Genomic DNA, 23,865 nt, shown 5'->3' on the forward strand with positions numbered 1-23,865 from the left:
GGAAACAGAACAACACAGATCTCATTCAATGTTTCACAAATACAAACACACTAATATACAAACAGAAAATATTGTTGGAAGACACGCAGAGTAGTGATTATGGAGGAATAAACACTGCAGTGGTGATTATGGAGGAATAAACACTACAGTAGTGATTATGGAGGAATGAACACTGTAGTATTGATTGGACAGAATGCAGACACCATAATCTTTTACTAGTGTTTACATTCCTGTACTCACACGATGAGTCATTGATCATGGAACATTCTCCTCTGCCTTTGCTTTACCCAGTGAGGTGCTGAGTTCTGTCTTTGTGGTGCACCGAGAATCCTGGAGGCTCAATAGCTGAGTCAGGGACCCCATCACTCAGTCAGGTGTGTGAGGCAGACCCCATCAGTCAGTCAGGTGTGTGTGACTCAGACCCCATCAGTAAGTCAGGTGTGTGTGTGACTCAGACCCAATCAGTCAGTTAAGTGTGTGTGAGGCAACTATCTCATGTCTGCTGTTGACATGAAATGTGTCCCTGGAGTTTGTCCTTCATGGACTGTATGTGTGCAGTAAAATACTGGGGAGAAGAGGACCGTTCACATGTTGTTTCAGTTGGATCAGAACTTCGACTCACTTCTCACTTCTCTCCACTACAGCAGACCTGTGGGGCTACAGTGAGAGTGGACACAGCTGACACTACAGCAGACCTGTGGGGCTACAGCGAGAGCGGACACAGCGGACACTACAGCAGACCTGTGGGGCTACAGTGAGAGTGGATACAACTGACACTACAGCAGAGCTGTGGGGCTACAGTGAGAGTGGACACAGCTGACACTACAGCAGACCTGTGGGGCTACAGTGAGAGTGGACACAGCTGACACTACAGCAGACCTGTGGGGCTACAGTGAGAGTGGACACAGCTGACACTACAGCAGAGCTGTGGGGCTACAGTGAGAGTGGACACAGCTGACACTACAGCAGACCTGTGGGGCTACAGTGAGAGTGGACACAGCTGACACTACAGCAGACCTGTGGGGCTACAGTGAGAGTGGACACAGCTGGCTCCTCCGTCTCTGTCTGCTGTGTCCACTCTCTTCCATGTCCTCCTCCTGGACACTTTCACCATCAAGTTCTTCTGTCTTTTCTCTCTCCTGCTGTGTTCTTACTAAAGAAGGTTGCCATGGCAATAGCATTACCCTTTCTCTTCATCCTGGTTGTTTTCTGTCTCTCTGTACTAAATGTAAATGAACAAGCAGGAGTATTTTATATTCTAGCCAGTTCCTTAGATTTAAGGAAGCTAACATTAGCCTCATTAGCTTTTTTACAGAACATCAGGGACCCAGCATGCCACACACACACACACACACACACACACACACACACACACACACACACACACACACACACACACACACACACACACACACACACACACACACTTCACTCCTTCTCTCCTCCTAATCTCCTGATTACTGTGTCTTGTTTGTCTCTCTTTCTCTCTTGTAATTAAGTCCACAGGTTCACTCATCCAGTGCTGAACATTGTTCCTCACTACTGTGTTCAGATGTCCTGAGTTTACTGTCAGCTATCTGCTCAGTTTCTCTCTCTGCTGACTCCACATCTTCTACCATCACTGTTCTATTTTTGTTTGATGTCTCTGGCTTGATGATAAACTTAGCAGCCAACATTCACTCCTAAGTCAAGCTAATATGGCGTTAGCGTGAGGTATCTAGGTGTAGTAACCAACAATATACTGTAACTTGTCAAGCTTAAGGTTACTAATATTAGCCAGCTACATGTTTCATAAAAACACCTGTGGAGAGAGATCACAGGTTTATTTTAAGGAATAACCAATAAACTTTTCAGTTCTATTGAATGAATATTAACTTGTTGCGTTGTTTCCTCCAGCATGGCTGTCAGTTCAGCTCACCTCAACATGTGTTGAACACACGATGTAAATCATAATGAGAACAGGGTCTCCCACCCAAAAACACATTGAATCATGTGTGATTGTAAAAGTGTCCTGTAATGTGTCTAGAACCTCAATGGTTCAGCTTTAAATGTTTTCATTAAGACTTTAAGGGCTTTTATTTGCAGAGAGATTAGAATGACTGATGTTTACAGTGTTTCCATACATAAACTAGATAAAATCACTCAGTAAAAATCTTACATTAGAACACTTCATTTTACCACACTGTTGTTGGGAGTTTCTGAATATATTCATCCTGTAAGACATTTTGCAAAATTTCTGTGCTCAGGTGAACAAAGATGCATCTTGTGGACAAAATACCAAAGTGCCTAGTTGAAGCAGCATTGTAATAAATACACCTGTACATGTGGACAAGGACTCATCTGTGTCTTCTCTTTACAATGTTATATTTCTCTTATAGACTTGAAAATCTGCTCATGCATCACAGATGTAACTCTTTGTCTCCATAGTGTGGTCATTTAATGAAATGCAGCAAGGTTTCAACAGAAAACTATATTTAGAAATATTTAAAGAAGAGAACTTTATAATATAAAAGTGTAAGTTTCCTTGCATTGACTTGCCTGGTAATGTTTGTTTAATACTGTACTATAATGGAGTTGACACTGACCTTTTTAAAATGGCTCTTTATTTACATTCAAAAATAGTCACAGAAACTCACCTGAGAATCTCCAGTTTACAGTGTGAACTCTTCAGTCCAGCACAGAGCTGCTCCACTCCTGAATTCTGCAGGTCATTATTATTCATCTCCAGGTCTCTCAGTGAGTTTTCTGTTTGTAGAACTGATGTGAGAGATTTGCAAGACTCTTCATTGAGACCACAGCCAGATAGTCTGTAAAAGAGTAAATACAGTAAATAATGTAGTTCAGTCAGAGGATGATGAATTAAAAGATCTGAACTGCTAATAAAAATTTTAAGAAGAGCTTGAAAGGTCTGGAACACACTGATACATTTTCAGCCTTTTAATTTTACAAACACAGCAACATTTCAACACTACTGTGTCTTCATCAAGGACAAAATGGACAAAGACATGACAAATAACATTCATTAGCAGCCTAAGACAGATGACCAAATAATGGATGGTTGGTTCATAAGTCAGTGAATGGCAGTTACCATAATCAGAGTCCAAATATCAAAATATCCCACCCCTAACACCATAACAGGAAACAGAACAACACAGATCTCATTCAATGTTTCACAAATACAAACACACTAATATACAAACAGAAAATATTGTTGGAAAACACGCAGAGTAATGATTATGGAGGAATAAACACTGCAGTAGTGATTATGGAGGAATAAACACTGCAGTATTGATTATGTTGGAATGAACATTGCAGTAGTGATTATGGAGGGATAAACACCACTGTATTGATTATTGTGGAATAATCACTGTAGTATTTATTATGGAGAAATAAACACTGCAGTAGTGACTATGGAGTAATGAACACTGTAGTATTTATTATGGAGGAATGAACACTGCAGTAGTGAATATTAGTCTATGAACACTGCAATAGTAATGATGGTGGTATGAACACTGCATTAGTGATTATGGAGGAATGGACAGAATGCAGAGAGCAAAATCTTTTACTAGTGTTTACATTCCTGTGCTCACACTATGAGTCATTGATCTTGAAACATTCTCCTCTGCCTTTGCTTTACCCAGTGAGGTGCTGAGTTCTGTCTTTGTGGTGCACCGAGAATCCTGGAGACTCAATAGCTGAGTCAGGGACCCCATCACTCAGTCAGGTGTGTGAGGCAGACCCCATCAGTCAGTCAGGTGTGTGTGACTCAGACCCCATCAGTCAGTCAGGTCTGTGTGTGACTCAGACCCAATCAGTCAGTTAAGTGTGTGTGAGGCAACTATCTCATGTCTGCTGTTGACATGAAATGTGTCCCTGGAGTTTGTCCTTCATGGACTGTATGTGTGCAGTACTGGGGAGAAGAGGACAGTTCACATGTTGTTTTAGTTGGATCAGAACTTCGACTCACAATATCACTACTTCACACAACTAATTTATTCACTAAAATCAACCATTTACATTAACACACACAAAAAAACAAAACTAAAAAAGTCAGCAGGCCTTTGGGGCAACAGTGAGAGTGGACACAGCTGACATTACAGCAGATCTGTGGAGGTTGTGGTGGAAATTCAATGAAACGGGGAGTCAGATGTGGATAATAAGTAAAAAGGTTTTAATAGAAAAGGAAGATTCCACAGAGTGTGGGGCTCACTACCGAGAGGAGCTCCGAGCATACAGAGCGTTGCTTAATATACAATTCTGGCTGTATGCTCTGACCAATTAGCTTTAAGCGTTGCTTATCTCTTCACGCCAGTTGGTAACGGTCTGCTTGGGTGTCGTTTCTTCTTTGCAGGCAGTGTAGTAAAACAAGATAGACAGTTCCTGTTTATCTGATCTATAGTCACACTCCCTTAACGTTCTTTGCTTGCATAAGCATTTTTCCCTGGAGAACATAATACTACTGACTGTATGTGAATCACCGAAGCATGTAGCATTTCCTTTACATTTCCCCCCTTTGATTCTCATACAATCATTGACTAAAACCTTCAATTATTATGGTAAAAACATGGAAGTTAGCTGGAAGTCATCCTTGTCCCAACATAAGTATGTCATATCCGCGTTATGATGAATTCTTTCCTGCACAATTAATTACGTCACATAAGTCAAAAGTCCAGGCAGTAGAACTGCCCACCATGTAGTCCAATTCTACTCCTCCATACTTTTGTATGCACCAATCTTTAGATGTAATGACACTGATGCATGATAGTATGTGTCCTCTGGTGCCTTTTTACAATGCGTGTGATGCACCCACGTCGCTCTTCCATCGGTCTTGACGGCGGTGTTAGTCATCAGTAGCACTTGCAATGGTTCTCTCCACCTGGGCTGGTTCCACCGCTTCCTTCTGAAGTCCTTTATCAGCACCCAATCACCTGGTTGATGGGTGTGGAGTGGAGTATTCGTCACCTCGGGAAGGACTGCCTTCACCCGCTTAGACACATGGGAGAGAGATTTGTGCAGAGACACACAATACTGCAAAAGTGATTCATTGATCAGGTTAGTATCCCAATCGGGCGGTCCTATCCCCGTGTTGGGAGGCCGTCCAAACACTATCTCAAAAGCTGATAGCCCTGTTCGCGCCTGCGGCCTGGTTCGACATTGCCATAGGACGAGGGGAAGGCATTTTACCCATTTCATGCCTGTTTCCTGCATTAATTTAGCTAGACCCCCTTTAATGGTGCCGTTTGTCCGTTCTACTGCCCCTGCACTAGTAGGCTGATAGCTGCAGTGTTTTCTCATATCTACCCATAAGTATTTAGTCAGAGCCTTTAGCCCTTCGTGTACGAAGGGTGTCCCATTGTCACTGGACACTCGTTGTGGCAACCCCCACCGGGGAATAATTTCTCTCAGTAGTGCTTTTGCTACTGCATCACTATCTTGTTTTCCCGTTGGGAAGGCCTCCACCCACTTACTAAACATGCATACACACACAAGCATGTACCTCTTCCCTTCGGCTGGTGTTAGTTCTACAAAATCTATTTGCCAATGTTGAAATGGCTCACTGGGCGGTGGGTGTCCGGCGGGTGCGTGTTTGGTATGATTGTCTCCGTGTGGTGTGTTTTGTGCACATACCAAGCATCGGGAACAAAACTTTTGGGTGTGTGTGTTTATTCCTGGTGCATACCAATGTCTCGTTATACTCTCCACTATCCCCCCTTTGCTCATGTGACTCCTCCCATGAGCAATTTCAATTAGTCCTTTCATATAAGCTGTGGGGAGACATGGTTTGTTCATATCTGGGTGTACTCATATCCCGCATATTTGTTTACACCCCCCCTTTTTTTCATTTCACATAATCTTGTGGAGTGGCTTGTTTTTGGATATCTTTGGTAGATATTCTGGTTTCGGTATCTGCTTGTGCCATTTGTGTATGGAGCGGTTGTAAGGCTGTGAGTTGAGCTACTTTATCCGTATAAGCATTCCCCTTTGACACATTGTCATCTGCTTTTGTGTGTGCAGCACACTTTATGATTGCTACTTCCTTTGGTAGTTGGATTGCTTCCAGCAGCTCTGCTACTAGGCGGTGGTTCTTTAACTTTGCTCCTGAGCTGGTGAGAAAGTTGCGATGTCTCCAAATGGCCCCAAAGTCATGTGCTACTCCCCACGCATACCGACCCTCCACTGCCTCTGGTTTTAAAGGGAATTGGTGCTGGTGTGGTCTGTAATCAGATTTTGGGGTGATGTGGACAGGGTCACATCCTTTTATTAAGCCCACATCATTTTTTCCCTGTGCCCATAACCCTGCAGGAACTGTTTTCAGTTCCTCTTCCTCTTCCTCTGAGAGGGTAACAGAGGCTGCCATAATTACCATATTTGGACTTACAAGCTCGACCCCCCTTTTGCAATTTAGCCTATACGGGGTTGGCATTTTCCACACATCTATGCTCGGGCTGTACATAATTTCACACTGGGGTTCTTTTATCTAATCAGTTGCGCTCAACATGCATTTTGTCCACAACCCTACTCTCTGCCAGTCTGGGTCAACATGTGCGCTAGCCAGCGACACATGAGGCGCTGCATGTGAGATTGAATATAAAGATTTCTGTTTATCTGAGAGCTGCACCACTCCCGCAGCCCACTCGCAGTCCCATGCTATGGCTGTGATAATCAAACTGTCGCTGCCCCCTAAGTCAAATTTCTGTTCAAAATCAACGTCACATCAGTCATGGACCTTCATTGTGCAGTGAATAGAGTCACTTTGTTTAATTGTCAGCTCACCAGGTAGTGTGTTAGTAACTCCAGTCATAAAATGTGTTAGTACTTCCCCAGCAGTGCACTGCAATTCATACACGTACAAAGGGACTCCTGCCTCTAGCTGGACTCCCTGTGTAGGTGTTTCCCATGTAACAAATAACCCCTCTGGGTTGCTGCTAATTGTGCACCCAAGTTTACACATTAAATCTCTAGCTAACAAATTAATTGGACAGGTTTCTGACACCAAAAAACTATGTTTAAATTGACTGTTTCCTAAACTACATTGGAGAGGCTCGGACATCCTTTCATCAATGGGATGGTCTCCCACTCCAATTACTGTTATCCCATATCCTGGTCTCATTCTACATTCTATTAAACCTTCTTTTAACACTGAGTGGGTGGCACCACTGTCAACCAAAAACTTAACATTTTTTCCCTCTACTTTCACAGTTACCTCGGGGAGGCCTCTTGGCCCTTTACTAATCTGCTGTAATAGTTGGTAATTTAAATTTGTCACTTCTCTTTTGCCGTCTTCACTCAGTGGTCCGCTGCTGTCCTGCCTCTCCACCGCCCGTCACTCATGGATTGTGGGATCCTGGTCTGTGCCCCTGTCGTATGAGTTATCCTCCTCCGGACAGTTTCTGGCAAAGTGTCCAAACTTTCCACAGTTGTAGCATTCCTGTCCTTTCATCCAATCAGTTTTCCCTCCTTTTCCTCTTCCTCTGCCTCTGCCTCTTCCGCGACCACGTCCCCTGCCACGACTACTTCCTCGTCCGCGGCCTTCCCCTTGATCTCCCATCGTCTGGAGCCTCGTCAGCATCGCTTGGTGTGTGGTATCTGCTTGTTGACGCTCTCGTCTGGCGTCTTTCTTCCCCAGGATTGTCTCATGATGCTTGGCATGCTCCTCAATAGTAGATAGGGGAGCTCTGCTGTAGCCTATGCAGTTTTTTCTAATCAGATCGCTGATTTCTTTTCTCATGTTCATTAGGAAGCTGTTTCTCAGATGAGCTTCCCATGCCCCTACTTCTCCAGGTCCTGCTGCTCGTTGTGCTGGTGTGTCAATACCACAATGGTCAGTGTGGACATGCGTCAGACGGACGAGAAAGTCAGTGACGGGTTCGTCATCTCTCTGTTTGCATGCTGCTATCATGTCGGTGTTGATGGTGGTTGGATAGGCTGTTTCCACCCTTTCGATCAGTCCTCTAATCATTTCTCTATATGGGCCATTCAGGTCCTGTTGGCCCTGGGGTGGTGCATTTCCACTCAGGCAGGTGGAGATGGACATCTCCATCCACCCAGTTTTTGTCAATGCGGTTATACTGTGGTCTGAGTCGAATCATCAACAACCGTCTCAGTTCAGCCTGAGTTGGTCTGCAGGACTGCACGAATGCCATCAGTTCTTGTCCGAAGTGTCGTCCGCCGATGTCACCTGGCTTGCTCAGGCCGTCGGCCGCTTTCATGATGTCGTCTGCAGTCCAGTGACGGTGGACCATAATCACTCCCTCAGGTCCCGACACTTCCACCATCGGCAACTGTGGGGCATAGCCTACCTCAGGCACTGCAGATGGCTTTATAGTGGCGTGACTTCGAGTGCGATGAGCCACTGGTGAGGTTATTGCCTCCAGTTGTCGTCTTGGTTCGTCATATGGAGATGGCTTTGATATTAGCGATGAAGTCCCTGGTTCGGGATAAGGAGGTGGATTTGCTAGTGCTTGTGGTTGCTGAATCAGCTGGGGGGCTCTCGGCGGGGCGGCATCGAGGTCAGGATCAGCTAAGGAATCACACTGAGACACTTCATTATTACATTTTCTATGCCCTACCTGCTGCTTCTGCCTTTTCTCAGCTTCTTCTAACCACATTTTTGCCTTTTCCAGCATGTCTTCACTGTTCTCATCAAAATATTTCCACACTTTCTTATCAGCTTCCCTAGGCTTGACCTTAACTCTTTCAATTAATTTTAACAGATATGCAACACTTAGAGTCCCTGAGGCATTAAAACCGTAATATTTAATCCAAAATGGGACGTGTTTGTTTACATGTTCCCGGTAGTCCTTATTCATTTGAAAGAATAGGCTACCGGAGAACTTGTCTTTACTGAACTCGTACTCCTTACTGTTGCCCGCACCCATCATAATAATAATAATAATAATAATAATAATAATAATAATGATAAATTTTTTTTGTTTTGTTTTGTTTTTTTTTGTGCCCAGGTAACAAAAGAACAAAGGAAACTTACCTACTCTCTACAATTTTCCTATTCTTATCTTATTATCCACACCACCTACCCCCAATCTGGATTAGTTCTGCTCCAGCAAATCGTGCTACTACACTGAGTCCACTCCTTTTCCTGTGGGGTGTTCTGTCGGCCCGGGCCTATTTCTTACACTAGTACGTCTACTCAGTGTGTCTATTCTCTTAGGCTGGCAGAGTCCCAGACTCCGGAGTCCTCTTGACCCTATTTTTAAGCCCTAGTATCTCATATACTATGCTACTTTAAAGACCCACCCCAGGGTAGACTCAGGCGGATCACTATGTCACTTTCTTCTAGGATTGAATTACTGAACTTCACCACTTACTTTCTGTTCGTTAGATCAGGCGGAGCACACCACCGGAGTCAAGCGGGACGTCACTCCCTGGTTAGGTACTTTCCCGTATTCTTGTGGGTTTCCCTCTTTTTTCCAGCTCAGTTTTCTCTCTGAGGAGCGTCCTCGAAGTTTAGTCACTGCTTGCTCCGCATGGTGTCTCTCGCTGATCCTGCCAACAACGCCAAATTCTGTGGTGGAAATTCAATGAAATGGGGAGTCAGATGTGGATAATAAGTAAAAAGGTTTTAATAGAAAAGAAAGATTCCACAGATTGTGGGGCTCACTGCTGAGAGGAGCCCCGAGCATACAGAGCGTTGCTTAATATACAATTCTGGCTGTATGCTCTGACCAATCAGCTTTAAGCGTTGCTTATCTCTTCAGGCCAGTTGGTAACGGTCTGCTTGGGTGTCGTTTCTTCTTTGCAGGCAGTGTAGTAAAACAAGATAGACAGTTCCTGTTTATCTGATCTATAGTCACACTCCCTTAACGTTCTTTGCTTGCATAAGCATTTTTCCCTGGAGAACATAATACTACTGACTGTATGTGAATCACCGAAGCATGTAGCATTTCCTTTACAAGCTACAGTGACATTCTTTCAGTGGAGCTCTTTCCTCCAGCACGGTTATCAGTTCAGCTCACCTCAACATGTGTTGAACACATGGTATAAATCATAATGAGAATGGGGTCTCCCACCCAAAAACACAAGGGAATCATGTGTGATTGTAAAATACATTTTGCTAAATTTCTGCTCTCAGGTGACCAAAAATGCAGCTTGTGGACAAAATGCCAAAGAGCCTAGTTGAAGCAGCATTGCAATAAATACACCTGTACATGTGGACAAGGACTCATCTGGGTCTTCTCTTTACAATGTTATATTTCTCTTTTAGACTTGAAAATCTGCTCATGCATGACAGATGTAACTCTTTGTCTCCACAGTGTGGTCATTTAATAAAATGCAGCAAGGTTTCAACAGAAAACTATATTTAGAAATATTTAAAGATGACAACTTTAAAATATAATATAAAAGTGTAAATTTCCTTTTATTGCCTTGCCTGGCAATGTTTGTTTAATACTGTACTATAAGGGAGTTGATACTGACCTTTTTAAAATGGCTCTTTATTTACATTCAAAAATAGTCACAGAAACTCACCTGAGAATCTCCAGTTTACAGTGTGAACTCTTCAGTCCAGCACAGAGCTGCTCCACTCCTGAATTCTGCAGGTCATTATTATTCATCTCCAGCTCTCTCAGTGAGTTTTCTGTTTGTAGAACTGATGTGAGAGATTTGCAAGACTCTTCATTGAGACCACAGCCAGATAGTCTATAAATGAGTAAATACAGTAAATAATGTAGTTCAGTCAGAGGATGATGAATTAAAAGATCTGAACTGCTAATAAAAATGTAAAGAAGAGCTTGAAAGGTCTGGAACACACTGATACATTTTCAGCCTTTTAATTTTACAAACACAGCAACATTTCAACACTACTGTGTCTTCATCAAAGACAAAATGGACAAAGACATGACAAATAACATTCATTAGCAACCTAAGACAGGTGACCAAATAATGGATGGTTGGTTCATAAGTCAGTGAATGGCAGTTACCATAATCAGAGTCCAAATATCAAAATATCCCACCCCTAACACCATAACAGGAAACAGAACAACATAGATCTCATTCGATGTTTCACAAATACAAACACACTAATATACAAAAATATTATTGGAAGACACGCAGAGTAGTGATTATAGAGGAATTAACACTGCAGCAGTGATTATGGAGGAATGAACACTGCAGTAGTGATTATGGAGGAATGAACACTGTAGTATTGATTATGAAGGAATGAATATTGCAGTAGTGATTATGGAGGAATAAACACCACTGTATTGATTATGGTGGAATAATCACTGTAGTATTTGTTATGGAGAAATTAACACTGCAGGAGTGATTATGTAGAAATAAACATTGCAGTTGTGACTATGGAATAATGAAAACTGCAGTATTGATTATGGAGGAATGAACATTGCAGTAGTGAATATTAGTGTATGAACACTGCAGTAGTAATGATGGTAGGATGAACACTGCAGTAGTAATGATGGTAGGATGAACACTGCAGTATTGATTGGACAGAATGCAGAGAGCAGAATCATTGATCATGGAACATTCTCCTCTGCCTTTGCTTTTCCCAGTGAGGTCCTGAGTTCTGTCTGTGTGGTGCACCGAGAATCCTGGAGACTTAATAGCTGTGTGAGGGTCCCCATCAGTCCGTCAGGTGTGTGTGAGGCAGACCCCATCAGTCAATCAGTTGTGTATGAGGCAGACCCCATCACTTAGTCAGGTGTGTGTGACTCAGACCCCATCAGTCAGTCAGGCTACTCTATCTCTTCCTCACTCTCTTTCACATACACACACACACACACACACACACACACACACACACACACACAACACAACACACACACACACACACACACACACTACTTCTGTCTCTCTCTCATAGACAAAAAATAGATCTGCCTCTTTCTCTCTGTCTCTCTCTATTTCAGACACACACACACACACACACACACACACACACACACACACACACACACACACACACACAGACACACACACACACACACACACACACAAATAATAGTTATGTCTCTCTCTGTTTCTCACATGCACACAGACACACACAAACACAGATAATAGTTCTGTCTCTCACACATACAAATAATAGATCTCTCTCTCTCTCTCTCTCTATTTCACCCCCCCACACACACACACACAATAGAACTGTATGTCTCTCTCTTTCTCTATTTCAGAGACACACACACACAGATAATAATTCTGCTGCTCTCTCTCTTCCTCGCTCTCTTTCACACACACACACACACACACACACACACACACACACACACACACACACACACACACACACACACACACTTCACTCCTTCTCTCCTCCTAATCTCCTGATTACTGATTACTGTGTCTTGTGTGTCTTTTTTTCTCTCTTGTAATTAAGTCCACAGGTTCACTCGTCCAGTGCTGAACATTGTTCCTCACTACTGTGTTCAGATGTCCTGAGTTTACTGTCAGCTGTCTGCTCAGTTTCTCTCTCTGCTGACTCCACGTCTTCTACCATCACTGTTCTATTTTAGTTTGATGTCTCTGGTTTGATGAAAAAATTAGCATCCAACATTCACTCCTAAGTCAAGCTAATATGACGTTAGCGTGAGGTATCTAGGTGTAGTAACCAACAATATACTGTAACTTGGCAAGCTTAAGGTTACTAATATTAGCCAGCTAAATGTTCCATAAAAACACTCGTTGAGAGAGATCACAGGTTTAACTTAAGTAATAACCAATAAACTTTTCAGTTCTATTGAATGAATATTAACTTGTTGCGTTCTTTCCTCCAGCATGGCTGTCAGTTCAGCTCACCTCAACATGTGTTGAACACACGGTGTAAATCATAATGAGAACAGGGTCTCCCACCCAAAAACACAAGGGAATCATGTGTGATTGTAAGTGTCCTGTAATGTGTCTAGAACCCCAATGGTTCAGCTTTAAATGTTTTCATTAAGACTTTAAGGGCTTTTATTTGCAGAGAGATTAGAAAGACTGATGTTCACAGTTTTTCCATACATAAACTAGATAAAATCACTCAGTGAAAATCTTACATTAGAACACTTCATTTTACAACACTGTTGTTGGAGTTTCTGAATATATTCATCCTGTAAGACATTTTGCAAAATTTCTGTGCTCAGGTGACCAAAGATGCAGCTTGTGGACAAAATACCAAAGTGCCTAGTTGAAACAGCATTGTAATAAATACACCTGTACATGTGGACAAGGACTCATCTGGGTCTTCTCTTTACAATGTTATATTTCTCTTATAGACTTGAAAATCTGCTCATGCATCACAGATGTAACTCTTTGTCTCCACAGTGTGATCATTTAATGAAATGCAGCAAGGTTTCAACAGAAAACTATATTTAGAAATATTTAAAGAAGAGAACTTTATAATATAAAAGTGTAAATTTCCTTGCATTGCCTTGCCTGGCAATGTTTGTTTAATACTGTACAATAATGGAGTAGACACTGACCTTTTTAGAATGGATCTTTATTTACATTCAAAAACAGTCACAGAAACTCACCTGAGAATCTCCAGTTTACAGTGTGAACTCTTCAGTCCAGCACAGAGCTGCTCCACTCCTGAATTCTGCAGGTCATTATTATTCATCTCCAGCTCTCTCAGTGAGTTTTCTGTTTGTAGAACTGATGTGAGAGATTTGCAAGACTCTTCATTGAGACCACAGCCAGATAGTCTATAAATGAGTAAATACAGTAAATAATGTAGTTCAGTCAGAGGATGATGAATTAAAAGATCTGAACTGCTAACAGAAATGGAAAGAAGAGCTTGAAAGGTCTGGAACACACTGATACATTTTCAGCCTTTTAATTTTACAAACACATCAACATTTCAACATTACCATGTCTTCATCAAAGACAAAATGGACAAAGACATGACAAATAACATTCATTAGCAACCTAAGACAAGTGACCAAATAATGAATGTTTGGTTCATAAGTCAGTGAATGGCAATTACCATAATCAGAGTCCAAGTATCAAAATATCCCACCCCTAACACCATAACAGGAAACAGAACAACACAGATCTCATTCAATGTTTCACAAATACAAACACACTAATATACAAACAGAAAATATTGTTGGAAGACAAGCAGAGTAGTGATTATAGAGGAATAAACACTGCAGTAGTGATTATGGAGGATGAAACATTGCAGTAGTGATTATGAAGGAATAAACACTGCAATAGTGATTATGGAGGAATGAACACTGCAGTATTGATTAGACAGAATGCAGAGAGCAGAATCTTTTACTAGTGTTTACATTCCTGTGCTCACACTTTGAGTCACTGATCATGAAACATTCTCCTCTGCCTTTGCTTTTCCCAGTGAGGTCCCGAGTTCTGTCTTTGTGGTGCACCGAGAATCCTGGAGGCTTAATAGCTGAGTCAGGGACCCCATCAGTCAGTCAGGTGTGTGAGGCAGACCCCATCAGTCAGTCAGGTGTTTGTTTGAGGTAGACACCATCAGTCAGTCAGGTGTGTGTGAGGCAGACATCATCATTCAGTCAGGTGTGTGTGAGGCAGAACCCATCAGTCAGTCAGATGTGTGTGACTCAGACCCCATCAGTCAGTCAGGTGTATGTTTGAGGTAGACACCATAAGTCAGTCAGGTGTGTGTGAGGCAGACATCATCATTCAGTCAGGTGTGTGTGAGGCAGACCCCATCAGTCAGTCAGATGTGTGTGACTCAGACACCATCAGTCAGTCAGGTATATGTTTGAGGTAGACACCATAAGTCAGTCAGGTGTGTGAGAGGCAGACCCCAGTCAGTCAGTCAGTCAGTCAGTCAGTCAGGCTGCTCTATCTCTTCCACGCTCTCTTTCACACACACAGACACACAGACACACACACACACACACACACACACACACACACACACACACACACACACACACACACACACACAATACTTCTGTTTTTCTCTCTCACACACACAAAATAGATTTTTCTGTCTCTCTCTCTCGTTCACACACATAAACAGACACACACACAAATAATAGATCTGTCTGTCTCTCTCTCACACACACACACACACCGATAATAGTTCTGTCTTTCTCTTTTTCACGCAAACACATAAATAGTTCTCTCTCTCTCTCTATTTGACACACACACACACACACAATACTTCTATCTCTCTAATTCACACATACACTGATAAGTTTCTCTCTCTCTCTCTCTCTCTCTCTCTCTCTCTCTCTCTCTCTCTCTCCATCTCTCTGATGCACACACACACACACACACACACACACCTAATAGTTCTGTCTGTCTCTCTCTCTCTCTCTCTCTCACTCTCATACACACACACAGACACACACACACACAAACAATAGTTCTGTCTCTCTCTCACACACAAATAATAGTTCTCTCTCTCTCTCTCTCTCTCTCTCTCTCTCTCTCACAGAGACACAGATAATAGTTCTGTTTCTCTCTATCCCACACACACATAGATAATAGTTCTGTCTCTCTCTCTCTCGCACACACACACACAGATAAGACAAAGTATTGTCATGTTTAACTATCAAGTTTAACTGGAGCACTTAAGATTCTTACAAGTACAGGGGTTTTAAAATGTGATAAACCAAAGTAAATTAGTAAAGAGATAAAAAAAACAACAACTCAACTTTCAAGTAAGAAACAAGAGAACAACAATTTTGATGAAATTTCTCAACAACACAAGAAACCATCCAAACACACAGCAGCTAACAGGAGTGGAACAGTAGCATCTTGCAGCTAAGGACAAATCTACGGATAAAGCCAAGGAAGTCGGGCAAAATTACATGAAACATAAAAGGATAATTTACATTCAAGCCTTCTTTCAGGGAATATCAAGGTAAGAACATAAACCCCACATTTTAATACTTGATTCGTCCAAAAAGTAGCTCCTTTGCTATTGTAGCTAGTAACTAATACAGTGAACCAAACCACCATCACCAGTCTCCTGTTATATACAGAATACAGTGAACAAAACCACCATCACCAGTCTCCTGTTATATACAGAATACATTGAACCAAACCACCATCACCAGTCTCCTGTTATATACAGAATACAGTGAACAAAACCACCATCACCAGTCTCCTGTTATATACAGAATACATTGAACCAAACCACCATCACCAGTCTGCTGTTATATACAGAATACAGTGAAGCCTGGCACAGGGTTGTCACACATAAAGCCACACATAAAAAGGGGCATATGTAATGGAAGACAGGTAGTTATTGAAGATGAAGATGAGGATAACATCATCCTAACTGTGAACGTTTATATCACAACGGCACCATCATGTTTCAAGGCAGTGAGACCTCTGCTGTGTTCAGGAAAACTTTACCTTTATCAGAGCAGCAGCAGAGACTGAGAGAGTAACTTAGGAGGAGGAGACTAGTAGCCACGTAGTCCAGGGTTCAGGGGAGGGACGGGAAAACACCTCACAGACCAGCACAACACAGGCCAGACCAGCACAACACAGACAAATGGAGATCACAGTATTCCAGCAAAGAGAAAGTCTTTCTCTCCAGGAAGCTGAGACAATAGAATTCAAACATCTTCTTCTGTCCAACCCACCATCCAACGAACCCTCCCAGCATCTCAAAGATCAGCTGGACCAGTTAAAAACTCACTGCTGGAACTGAGCGGAGAAGTGTTGGCGCCCCAGAAGGACATAGCGGCTCTCAGGAGGGAGCTCAGTGCAGTCAGAGAGAAAGTACAGCTCAGGGACAATACCATGATCACCCTGAAGGAGGAGCTACAGAGACTAAAAGCCAACCAGCAGACCTGATTCTGCAGAGCAACACTAAATCAACTCTGAACCACAGACTGCCACACTGAGCCCCATCCGGTCCATCCACACTCATTCAGATAAAAAACCCAATACAAATATTCCTCCAGATGCAGGCATAGTCATTTTAATTGATTTTAATGGAAAATTCTTAAACGAGGAACAGCTTTTCCCAGGATCTAAAGTTGCAAAAGTTTGGTGTTCCCGAACCAGCAATGCCCTCCAGCTTCTTACACATGCCATCTCAGGTTATCCAAGCCACCTCATTATCCAGAATGACTTGAGGGCAAAGCAAGAGAGTAGCAGAGTGTGTAAGAAGAGTAGCACAGACCTCCACAGAGACCTTCCCCTCCTCCAAAATTACCATCTCTACCATCCTGCCCAGTAGAGACTTCCATCCAGCTACAATCCACAAGATAAATGCAGAGATCTCCTGTGAATATGCACTGTTGGCTAATGTGCACCTGGCACATCACTCCAACCTCAGCATCCACAGCCTTCATGACCACGTCCACCTGCACAAGGACACTGTGAGCATCTCTGCCAGCTGCCCAGCAAGCCATCCACAGTAAAGTACACCTGCCATCAACACCCACCCCCAAAACACAGCCCAAACAGCAGACCTACGCCTCTGTAGTACAAACTCCACCCTCCACAAACACTACAGAGATGGAGAGATCACACAGATGCTCAAACTCATATGCAACAGACTGCTGAGCTAATTCACAATTCATTAATCAACAAATAAATAGATAAATGATTTAATAAATAAATAGACAAATAAATAAACATCGCTGTTTATAGGTTAGTCATTACACCATCTTAATATGTATGTTTATATACATGAATTGTACATATTTGTACATATAATAACAACATAATCCTTCACTTTTACAGGTTTATCTCACTTTGAATCTGTTTGTATTTGTGTTTTTCCTTTCATACTTCATTTAAATAATGAAACCATTAACTGTCTCTCTATGGAACATTCAAGGTATAAAATCATCCCTGTTTGGGTGCAAAAGTATAAACACTGAATTCACAAATAACACAAAAGATAAAGACATTATAAATCTCCATGAAACCTGATGTAAATCTGATGTAAATCTGATTCGGTGACTCACTGTCCTTTAAACTACAAGGAAATCCTCCTCCCTGCTGTTACACTCCCTGACATTAAAAGAGGGAGATTCAGGTGGAATCACTATCTGGTAGAAATCAGATCTGTCAAAATTCATAATTCCTCTGAAATTAGAAAATCACTGAAATACAAACAATCAGATCAAGCCAAATTATATCACTTCAAAAACAAAACTACATCACCCACTGGAACACACAAACACAAGTACAAAGTAAAATGCAGTATTAACTGGCTAAGAAACAGAACACTGTAGCAGACGACCTGCTCAAAGTGACCGATATTAAACACAGAACCATGTTGACAAAGTCCAAACTCAGTTAACACAGCCTGGCGGTCCAGACCAGCCAATATAAGACATCAGTGTAACAAAGACACTGTAGAGACAGAGCTACACTTTCTCAATGAATGTGAAACATTTAACCAAATACATCAAATATACTTTACAAAATTAGAAATGGTCCACCACAACTTTAAGTATCTATGGAACACTGACAAACAGGTCAATGTGTTAGGAAGGATGAAGTGTTCTGCACTTTCTCACTAATATATATGCACATATATATCATACATATCATACATATATATTTGCACACTGGTCTAGATACTATTAGGCTGTAGGTATCTCATTAGCTAGCACTACTATTAACAGCATCCTCCTTATTCTGTATCAAATGGATTCAAATACATATGAAGGAATCAACATTAGCCACGGTGGCTAATCCCTGATTACTATGTTATTATCCACGTAATCCTCCAGAAGGTTTAATTGAAGTGATTCACCATTTACCCAAGACTTTTATCTAAACAATTATTTAGCTAAACTAAAGCTAACAAATAACTAGAATCACAGATAGTTATACTAATGTTTATGGGGAACTGGATACCAATTATTTTAATAAGCAAATCAAATTATCAGAGAATTAATCAACTTTTCGATCTACCTGACACAAAATATCGGATGTGAACACAAATATACCCCCCCCCCCCCACACACACACACACACAGAGTGTGATGGGATGTCTGCAGGCACCCCCAATTCAGATGTAAGACTTTTTAATACAACTTCCAATGTAATTTAAGACCAAATTTGCAGTGAGGATGTACAAAAATGAAATCAATTTGAATAAATCATAAATAAATATTATGTTTAAACACTGTCATTGAGGAACAGATGCTTCCAGATTAATTTTGAAGAGAGACATAAGAACACTGAATAATCCAAGTGGACAAGAAATTGACGCAAAATCTGACAGAAAAAAAATATATCTAGTTAACTTGGGCACTTTCTACAAAAAATTCTTGCTAGTGAGAGCAGAGTTAGTGAATGGTTACTTCCCTGTAATGTTCATATGTAGCTAGCTAGATAAAGCTGGAGCTAATAAACTGATTTCTGAGAGGACTTCAGACCATAATATAAAATATGTAGAAAGTTACACAATTATAAATCGAGTGAAACATTTCGAGATGAACAGTGTCAGATGAATCAGTCTGACTAGAATTTCCTGTGGAGATCCAACAGCGGTTGCTAGTCACCTGGAATTAGTTTTGGTAACATTGATTAGCTAGCTAGTGTGGTTCCTAGATTTTTCCCACATTCCAGTAAATTTATGAAGTACACTTTAAATAGAAAATAAAGATGGAGACTCAAAAATTAATGGAAGAGAATAGCTGGTCCAGTATTTATTACATTACCTACAAATCTGGCATAGTCCGGAGAATATCTAACAATCACACACAACACACATTTTTATACAGTTTTCAGAAGTGATTATGTAATCGCCCCACCTTATTAACATACTAGTGTTTGAAATCTCCACCACTATGTTCAAACATACATTATTCAATATATGCAAATTGAGATCCATCATTATGCAAATTAAACTTGACACCATTATATCCCATTGGAAGATTTTCATTTTTTTAAATAAAGATGATCTCAACTCACACCACCAAACACCTGCAAGATGATGTTGCGGGTCAGTATCACTCTGGCCTTGTGGTAAGATAATGAACCTTGCTTAGATACAGAACTCTCAGAGAGGCTTTCAAGTCTTTTAAAAGCAGAGATCTTTCCCAATACTAATGAAGCTATTTCTCATAGGAGCAGTTCAGAGTAATCTGCCTTTGACTTGTACAGAAGCCTTGAAACCACCTGTTTCAGAGCCTCTGTTCTGCACGTGCAGACTCAAAAAGGCCTCTGACCTTAAGATACCCCATAACATTTTTATATAAATGATTTATTACTTTATTTATACAATTATTCTGTACAGGTCTAAGGCAGATTACTCTGAACTGTTCCTGTGAGAAATAACTTTATTAGTGCTGGAAAAGATCTGTTTTTAATAGACTTGAAAGCCTCTTTGAGAGTTCTGTGGCTAAGCAAGGTTCGTTATCTTACCACAAGGGCAGAGTGATATTGACCTGCAACATCATCTTGCAGGTGTTTGGTGGTGTGAGTTGAGATCATCTTTGTTTAAATAAAAAAAGAGGAAATTTTCCAATTGGATATAATGGTGTCAAGTTTAACTTGCATAATGATGGATCTCAATTTGCATATATTTAATAATGTATGTTTGAACATAGTGGTGGAGATTTCAAACTGTAGTATATAAAAAAGTTGTGATGATTACATAATCACTTCTGAAAACTGTATAAAAATGTGTGTTGTGTGTGACTGTTAGACATATTCTGGACTATGCCTTGTTTGTAACATTGAGCTCAGAATAATGACGGGACAGGCTATTCTCTTCAAATGGACCCACACCGTCAGCAGTAGGGTTATCAGCACCAGCTGATAGATGACCCAGAGCTGCGTTGTTCTGTGACCAGGGTCTGAATCCACACATGTGCACTGTTACAGGTAAGCAGAAGTCCTGTTTGAAACATTCTGCATAGGTGGCATTAAGACCTTGTCCACAGAGTTTTGTAGTAGGTCTTGGGTGTCTTAAAAGTGCAGACTAAGAACTGACTGAGAGTGTCCATAGAGTGAGAATAGACTGATAAAATAACAAAAAATAACAAAAAAGAGTAAAGAATAAAAGAAGAAAGAGAATAAAAGAGAAGACAGAATAAAAGAGAAGAAAGAGAAGAATAGTAGAGCTAAAACAGCACTAAGAGATAAATGTTCTATGTTTTGTCTGTAAAAACGATTTGTCTTGATGTGGCTATCGCGAGTTACAGTTACAGCAGTAGAGAGCGTACATATTATGGACATATTAAAATAGTAGCAGGAGGAGAAGGTGGATTTAAAGTATTACAGGATAAGAATATAAACAATGTGAGTGGCGATTAATAGAATTTTGGAATAAATTTAATTTACTCAAATAAGTTACGGTTAAGTCAACATATTAATAAATGATGGAATTCAGCGAAGCAAATCAGAAAATACTAGCGATTTGTTAAGTGAGACACAGGGAGCACGAACACATTTTTGACTTGAGAAAATACATAGAAACTCTGCAGGTGTGGAGTGTTGGTAGTGGCTAGAGTCAATAAATCTTAAATTGTATCAGCTGACTGTCTTAATTTAGATGAAGCTGAGGCTGCATTTCCTTGTCTTAGCTTAAGGGAGAGAGTAAGGAGGATGTGGAAAAGAATCTGTTGGCTGAAGTGCTTAATTTATTGTTGTCTAGCCAAGTGCCTGGCAGAACAGTTGGATTGGAGTATTTACCGTGGAAACCGTTTGAACCACTAACATTCATTATGGGAGGCAGCGAATAGGGTTAAAGATTTTTGTAATGACAGACATGAGGAACAGATGATTGTGGCCTTCAGTAGGTCAGAAACTCCACCACACATTCTGCTCTGCTGTGTGCTGTGTGCTGTCTCTCTGTTACTGCTGCTCTGCTGTGTGCTGTATCCTGTCTGTCTGTTACTGCTGCTCTGTTGTCTGCTGTGTACTGTCTCTCTGTTACTGCTGCTCTGCTGTGTGCTGTATCCTGTCTGTCTGTTATTGCTCCTCTGTTGTGTGCTGTGTGCTGTCTCTCTGTTACTGCTGCTCTGCTGTGTTCTGTCTGTCTGTTACTGCTGCTCTGCTGTGTGCTGTGTACTGTCTCTCTGTTACTGCTGCTCTGTTGTGTGCTGTGTTCTGTCTGTCTGTTACTGCTGCTCTGCTGTGTGCTGTGTACTGTCTCTCTGTTACTGCTGCTCTGTTGTGTGCTGTGTCCTGTCTGTCTGTTACTGCTGCTCTGCTGTGTCCTGTCTGTCTGTTACTGCTGCTGTGCTGTATGATGAGTCCTGTCCCTCTATGTCTGCTGGCTGTCCCTCTATGCTTTATCTTATAATAATTTCCTCTGTACTTCAGCAATTCCTTACCTCATTTCAGGCTAAACTTTACTACTACATGGTGTTTGGACTGATAAATAGACTTGTCCTGGGTAAATAAATACTAAACTTTAATACTACATGATAACTGGAATGATAAATAGACTTATACTTGGTATGTAAATACTAAAATGTACTACTACATGGTGTCTGGACTGATAAATAGACTTGTACTTGGTGAAATACATTCTAAAGTTTTACCACTGGTGTGTTGTTTGCAGTGTTTTGTTTTCATTTTAAGCTACATGAGTTTACTTTTCTGATACATTTAGTTTTTTAACAATGAAGAATTCCAGACACCTCCCCGATCTCACCTGTCCCATCTCACCTGTCCCATCTCACCTGTCTCGTAAATTCTTTGATCTCATAACCTACAGTAAATTTAATTACATGCTCAGTTTCTTGTCCCACTCTAGTGTGGTGACTTCAACACACACAGTGTTGTTCCCTCATCTATGTTCCCTGAAAAAGGAAAGCTGAAAAAGAAGCAGCAGCCAGTTTACACACAGCTACTCTATCAGAACCACAGACCCCTGGGTTACTGCACTGGGTGCAGGGGAAGGGGAGGCGGTTAAGACAGGACAGAGCACCAACCATCACTGGACATACATACACACATACATACATACAGAGCACCAACCATCACTGGACATACATACATACATACAGAGCACCACCCATCACTGGACATACATACACACAGAGCACCAACCATCACTGGACATACACACACACAGAGCACCACCCATCACTGGACATACATACACACATACATACATACAGAGCACCACCCATCACTGGACATACACACACACAGAGCACCAACCATCACTGGACATACATACACACATACATACATACAGAGCACCACCCATCACTGGACATACATACACACAGAGCACCAACCATCACTGGACATACACACTCACAGAGCACCAACCATCACTGGACATACATACATACACACACAGAGCACTAACCATCACTGGACATACATACATATACACAGAGCACCAACCATCACTGGACATACATACATACATACATACATACATACATACATACATACATACATACAGAGCACCAACCATCACTGGACATACATACATACACACACAGAGCACCAACCATCACTGGACATACATACACACACACAGAGCACCAACCATCACTGGACATACATACATACACACAGAGCACCAACCATCACTGGACATACATATACACACAGAGCACAAACCATCACTGGACATACATACACACACACAGAGCACCAACCATCACTGGACATACATACATTCATACAGAGCACCAACCATCACTGGACATACATACACACACAGAGCACCAACCATTACTGGACATACATACATACATACATACATACAGAGCACCAACCATCACTGGACATACATACATACACAGAGCACCAACCATCACTGGCCATACATACATACATACAGAGCACCAACCATCACTGGACATACATACATACACAGAGCACCAACCATCACTGGACATACATACATACACAGAGCACCAACCATCACTGGACATACATACATACATACATACAGAGCACCAACCATCACTGGACATACATACACACACAGAGCACCAACCATCACTAGACATACATACATACAGAGCA

The 23,865-nt window shown here is 41.4% G+C and overlaps 1 protein-coding gene and 1 long non-coding RNA gene across 6 annotated transcripts in view; both read right to left on the minus strand.

Annotated features, from left to right (window-relative positions):
• LOC113569146 (NACHT, LRR and PYD domains-containing protein 3-like) overlaps positions 1-23,865 on the minus strand; it is a 62,595-nt gene that overhangs the window by 24,128 nt on the left and 14,602 nt on the right. For all 5 annotated transcript variants that reach the window (XM_081712937.1, XM_081712941.1, XM_081712938.1 and 2 more), the window contains 3 exons: positions 13,482-13,652; positions 10,486-10,656; positions 2,637-2,807 (listed from right to left, as the gene is read on the minus strand). In XM_081712937.1, the coding sequence (XP_081569063.1) occupies positions 2,637-2,807; positions 10,486-10,656; positions 13,482-13,652 (513 nt within the window). The remainder of the gene's footprint in view (positions 1-2,636; positions 2,808-10,485; positions 10,657-13,481; positions 13,653-23,865) is intronic.
• On the minus strand, positions 4,151-10,317 carry LOC118241465 (uncharacterized). Its single transcript, XR_014123342.1, has 2 exons — positions 9,327-10,317; positions 4,151-4,986 (listed from the first exon to the last, which is right to left on the minus strand). It is a non-coding gene; the product is annotated as an uncharacterized LOC118241465 (long non-coding RNA).

This window comes from Electrophorus electricus, chromosome 1 (assembly GCF_041902795.1).
Source record: "Electrophorus electricus isolate QZ-2024a chromosome 1, ASM4190279v1, whole genome shotgun sequence".
Classification (NCBI taxonomy): domain Eukaryota; kingdom Metazoa; phylum Chordata; class Actinopteri; order Gymnotiformes; family Gymnotidae; genus Electrophorus; species Electrophorus electricus.